The sequence below is a fragment of the Sinocyclocheilus grahami genome, unplaced genomic scaffold (assembly GCF_001515645.1).
Source record: "Sinocyclocheilus grahami isolate Dianchi unplaced genomic scaffold, SAMN03320097.WGS_v1.1 scaffold1254.1, whole genome shotgun sequence".
NCBI classification, from domain to species: domain Eukaryota; kingdom Metazoa; phylum Chordata; class Actinopteri; order Cypriniformes; family Cyprinidae; genus Sinocyclocheilus; species Sinocyclocheilus grahami.
The window spans coordinates 276,208-282,114 of NW_015506433.1; the positions used below are offsets into that span (position 1 = coordinate 276,208).

General features: G+C 39.6%; 1 protein-coding gene and 1 long non-coding RNA gene across 2 annotated transcripts in view; both read right to left on the reverse strand.

Moving 5' to 3' along the window:
- Positions 1 to 1,206: 1,206 nt before the first annotated feature.
- Positions 1,207 to 2,089, reverse strand: LOC107568528 (uncharacterized). Its single transcript, XR_001606772.1, has 2 exons — positions 1,995 to 2,089; positions 1,207 to 1,730 (listed from the first exon to the last, which is right to left on the reverse strand). It is a non-coding gene; the product is annotated as an uncharacterized lncRNA (long non-coding RNA).
- A 105-nt stretch (positions 2,090 to 2,194) lies between these two features.
- The window catches only part of LOC107568526 (splicing factor 3A subunit 3-like), a gene marked incomplete at its 5' end in the record, with an annotated part of 7,881 nt that continues 4,168 nt past the window's right edge, over positions 2,195 to 5,907 (reverse strand). The window contains 6 exons of the mRNA XM_016254491.1: positions 2,195 to 2,380; positions 2,646 to 2,810; positions 3,097 to 3,166; positions 3,782 to 3,889; positions 4,041 to 4,108; positions 4,192 to 4,260. Of these exons, the coding sequence (XP_016109977.1) occupies positions 2,195 to 2,380; positions 2,646 to 2,810; positions 3,097 to 3,166; positions 3,782 to 3,889; positions 4,041 to 4,108; positions 4,192 to 4,260 (666 nt within the window). The remainder of the gene's footprint in view (positions 2,381 to 2,645; positions 2,811 to 3,096; positions 3,167 to 3,781; positions 3,890 to 4,040; positions 4,109 to 4,191; positions 4,261 to 5,907) is intronic.

The following is a 5,907-nucleotide window of genomic DNA, read 5'->3' on the forward strand; positions in this document are numbered from 1 at the left end:
CGTGACAGACACAGTGATGATGCAGTACACAAGCCGCGGTTAAGACCGCTGACGTGCTATGATTTCTGACAGGCAGTTCACTCTCCTGTGATGTGACCCTGTTCCCCTCACACACACACACACACACACACACACACGACGCCTTATTCTGCGCTGTGCAAACTCTGCATTTGAACAGTCAATAGCAAATACTTAAACTAATAACAAAACATACTTACAGTCGCTGATTCAGAAGCGCCAGATTGCCATTGCAAAGTCGGAATTGACCCTTTTTCTTTTTTTTTGGAAATAGCCTTTGTGCACAGCCAGCCTTGTACTCTTCTAGGTTCAACAGGTTGTGCTGTTCTGTTGTAAATAAATCTTAACAAATGATTCCTAATTGCATCTTCTTCCGGAAGGCCAAATAAAGTGCTTTTGCTTTCGCACTGAAACACAGCGTCTCCCTGACATGGCTGCATCAGCATGACTGCTATTCCTGAAGCCACGCCTTCTTTCTTTGGGCGGCATTATGCTAATATTTCCACATAGTGATGTAGACATGTGGGGGCGTGTTAGAACGAGTCGTTTTAGGTAGGCGTGGCTGACTCTTAACTTTTATAAAGAATATCTCATTGGGTTTGAGACTTTAGTCTTTGCAACTTTACAGATCTTCTTTATGCTCCAAGAGCTTGTAACACTCCAAAGAGAAAGGAAAACTTGAAATCGCATCATATGACCCTTTTAAGTAAATATAATGGGCGATATATTGAGTCACCAAAAATTATTGAGGTCATGTACATAATTGCGCGAAGTCGATATATATTGATTGCGACAGGCCTATATACAATATAACGGAGCAAATACTTTTTCATCAGATTAATCTAATGTTGATTGTAAAATTGGTAAACTACACCGTTTGTCTAATGGAAACAATGGTTAAAATCTCATTCTATAACCAAACTGACTATTTGAATCCTCCAGGAGTCACAAAAAAACAGTTTTCGATGCATCAAAAAAATCTTGGCAAAAGGCAGAATGGGTTTGTACTTTTATAATCTTTTGGGGAAAGATCTGGCAAGATGCTGTTATCCTGAAGAGATCTATTGATACAGCTGTGCTCTCATCACACAGAGGACCTTTAACAGGGTGGAATTCACTTTGATACACCGTGTAAATCTGCATTTTTTTTGTTTATGTAAAAAAAATATATATATATATATATATATATTTTAAATGGTCTTTTTTCATTTGCAGTCATCACACATCTGATTTTGCTTTGACATTATGATGTATGGAGTGTAGTCTGATGTGGAGGCTGCAACATAAAATGTTGGGAAAAATGAAGGGGTCAGAATATTTTTTAGTGAAATGACAGATGCCCACTGAAGTAAAACCATCTCACGGTCTGATTTTAAAAACAGCATGCTGCACAAGTAATCATTTTTCACACAATGTACTACAATTTATTGATTAATGAAAGTCTCAAATTTAAGACACCAAATGAGAAAAATTGGGAACAATCAAATAGTAATAAAAATGTACATACTGATCGCTTTTAAAAAGACCAATCACATTTCTCACAAACTGGAAAAGACAAGAGGACTAAACGATCACATTTCTGCCTCAGTATTTACACTGCGAGTATTTTGTGTTCAGAGATCTTGTTTGTTGTGCTACAGAAGCCCCTGGCGTTTCAGATCCTCAAAAGTCTTCTTGTTGACCACGTTTCCGCTGGAGTCTTCATATTCCTCCTGCAAGACCAAAAAAAAAAAAAGTATATATACACACATTTCCATTCTGAACTCAAACATCCAGTCTCAAGATTTATTCCCACTTGAAAACGTCACTAATCTTTCACTCTCCAACAAGGAACATATCAAGCAGCCGAAGCAGAGTTTGAACAGCTGATTAACACGGGCTAAACCTGCCGCTTCAGTCAGAGCAGAGCTGTACAGCTGAATGTGGCTTCACTCAGCGTAATGTCAGACTACTGAATGCGTTTGAGAAGAACTCACCTCGGTGTCTGGCTGCCAGCGCTCTAATGCTTTCTGTGACTTCAGCTTTGACCAGACTATTCCAGAGAAAAGAGAAACTCATTTGAAGTGCAAGGACAGTTACCACGAGGGTCAATTTCCAAAACGGGTGCCTTTTGTGTGGTTTATTAACATGCATCAAAAATGATTTAATGAATAACTAAAGACTTTAAAATTACTAGCTAAAATAGAAACAATTGAGATCCTGCTCCATAACTACAAATTCTGGAATATGAGGATGTTTCTTGCAAACTTACTGCAAAGTGTCTCTGGAAGGCTTTGGGTCCTCTGTACGTGTAATTGCCACAGATCTCACAGTTGTAATTGATGTTCAGGCCGTGCAGCTTGTACAGCCAGTATGGAATCGGCTAAAGACAAGGTTAATGACACACTATCAGTCTTTTACCTCTAGAGCTGTGTGATATAGAAAAGAGTTAAAATGCTACAAAAACTGAGATGTTATTTACTAATGATCACTACTGTTCATTATGTTTTGGAGGGATTGGCATCAATTACCCATCAATCAGACCATCAATGTCTAATTTGAATTTAAAAAACAGCTTTCCGTTTTAATCTCTAATAAACCGATTTCCTTTCACCAAACCGAACCACCGTAATAAAAAGCAAGTGTACCTTTCCGTCCCAGCCGAGCGGCAGGTTTTTGGGGTTGTATATGATCTCATTATCTTCGTCTTCACTCTCGCTCTCGCTGGGCTGCTCTTCATCTTCCTCGTCACGCTCCTCTCCTGTACGCGCCTGCTTCCTCTGGACGTTCTCATGCGTCAGCTGCCTTTGCTCCTGCAGCGCACACACACATCAGCAACATCACTACAGACAATTCACACCAACGTCAGCAAACCACAACCACTCATAAAATAGACAATTAGTAGAGAAACACTGAAGTACATTACTCTGAAGGTCATTTACTAAAAGTGTCCCTGTAATGATAAAATCAATGTTATTCACTTCACCCGTCAGTGGTTTTAGTGTTGTGGCTGATCAGTGCATATATATTACAAAATTATAGTATAAATGTGAAATGAGAGGAGACTAAACATAAAACTACAGCAGGCAGACTGCTTACCCCCAGGATCTCCACATATTCATAAATCTGAGCTTCAAGAAAAGCAGATTCCTTGTTGCGCTCCGAGTCTCTGCAGACACAAGATAGATAGACAGAGGCAAATAATGAATACAAGGTTGAGCTGCATTTAAAAGAAAACAAAAATATTTTAATAAATCACTTGTTTCTACACCAATTTAAAGAGTTAGTTCACCCAAAAATGAAAATTAGCCCATAAATTACTCACCCTCAAGGCATCCTAGGTGTATATGACTTTCTTCTTTCAGACGAATCCAGTCGGAGTTATGTTAGAAATTGACTTTGATCTTTCAAGCTGTTTAATGGCACTCAGCAGGTGTTGCAGTGCTTCAGTCCAAAAGTGAAATAAAAAGCGCCCATCCTTAAAAAAAAGTGTCTCACATGGCTCACACGGGGGTGAACAAAGTCCTCCTGTAGCGAATCGATGCGTTTTCGTAAGAAAAATAACCACATTTAAAATGTGCTGACTGCCATTAAACAGCTTGAAAGATCAAAGACAATTTTTAACATAACTCCGACTGGATTCGTCTGAAAGAAGAAAGTCATATACACCTAGGATGCCTTGAGGGTGAGTAATTTATGGACTAATTTTCATTTTTGGGTGAACGAACCCTTTAAATTTGACTGCATTGTATTTACATAGTTTCCCAAACTGAGATAGGCTTACTTCTTCGGTCCCTTGGCTTTTGGGTTTTTGGCAAACAGTGAGGGGTCCAGTGCCTCCAAGGATTTGCCTTTAGTGCTGAACAGACGCTGGGCTCTCTCTTCTAGTGTGCTACAGTGAACAAACACACAACAATCACACATCTGGAGATTACATACAGACTCGAGAATCTGGGACTGCCAGCTCTCTGAATGCTTTATTTGTAAATGTGAAACTACAATTAAAGCAAGAGCAACATGCACAGGACAGTGTTCACACTCACCCTCCACATTTGAGACCTAAAGCCATGAGAGCAGACTTCAATCTGTCCAGACCCAGAGACGCCAGCTCCTGTGGCAATCAGACAACATTAAGGAAAACAGGGAAAAAAAATGAAGTCACATTTGTAGCAGACAAGACCAAAAGAAACTGACCTCCCAGGAAGAGAAGGCAGAGAGATCCAGATGGGCTCCAGCGTGAGTCAGAGCACTACTCGTCTCTTTCTGGAACACACACACATTCATAAAACATCTCAATTACAGCAGGACAAATCGATTTAACATCTTTCCTTAAATACGTGATGCGGCACCTGTCGCTGCATAACTAGTGGTAAACCCTAGGGCGTTATGATATGCTATATGCCATATGACAGTATACTCTGCTAAAGCCGCCTGAGACCCAGAAAAAACAAGTTTTGTGAATTTAGTATTTTTTCATGTTATTACATGGTTTCCAGCATAAGAAAAAAAAGTTAAATAGCAATTTTGAAAAATGCTATTTTATTCATATACTATGCCCTCTGTAGAGGACACCACGACTCAAAAAAATGTAATAAAAAGACACGAATGAACATGAATAGGCAAAACATCATAACCATAAGTTTTTAGGTTTCAGGATTTTTTTTATAGCAAACTGATTCTCAACTATGTTATGAAAGATATAACAAAGATATGGATGATTTGATATACCATTTTGCTTTATGCAGTGTGTGTGTGTGTGTAAAATGGCCATAAGAGGGTTTTCCCATTATATACTGCATCTAATTTGCATATTAATGTGTTATTTGGCCAACATGTAAAGAACAAATAAGTGTAATAATGGGCATGATTTTCATAATAATATCTAATATTTCATAGGAATATAATTTCTTTCCCTATTCGCTTCAATCGCTTTACGTATACATCGACTTTCCATGTCCACTGTGAAACCCGCGAGACACAACAAAACACAGCTCCGATCACAGCGTCCTCCATCCTCCTGTTATTAATGTTCTTCTTTGTTTCTGTTGTTGAACGCCGTGCACAAATGACGTCGCTGTCGACCGGCTTACGTCACTTCTTAGTACACACTCTCGGTGTGAATGCAACCCTTTAAATGGTACTGGGAAATAGTTCGCACAAAATCGTCCCAGTACTTTAGTACCGTACATTTAGGTCTGGAACTAAAGCGGTGCAAAAGGGCCTAATGAGAGCTTAGTTTAGTACTCACATGTTGTGGCAGCCGCTTTCTGTGCGTGTGCTTCGGATGTGTGGTCTCAGAAAACCGTATATCAGAAGTTTAAACTCATTTACCACTCACAGTAATAGAAGTTTACCACTCACAGTAATAGAAGTTTACCACTCACAGTAATAAAACGCATGATTTCAGCGCGATAAACATGATAATCAGAACCAAAACAGATGTTTTTGCAGTTACTGTAATGGCGCAGCTCTTTTCTGGAAAAGGGGGCGGGGAGCAGCAGCTCATTTGCATTTAAATACACAGGCCCGAAAAACAGCGTGTTTCTGCTTCCACTAAAAATACGCATTTTCTAAATGATATAATAAATGATCTGTGGAGTATTTTGAGCTGAAACTTCAGACACATTCTGGGGACACCAGAGACTTGTATTACATATTGTAAAAAGGGGCATAATGTCTCCTTTAAGCACAAACCCACCGGCCAGCCTGGAAACATCCCACTCTCCCACTTCTTCTCAAACTCTGCCAAGATCTTTCCATAGAGCTCATTCTGATCCAGCAGAGGCTTGACCCGATCCGTGTATTCCTGCAGGTACTCCAGCAACATCTCCAGATACCTACAAGAGCACAGACATGAGACCACTGACCAGAAACAACATGCATTCAACTAGACATCAGCAGCTTTCAAAC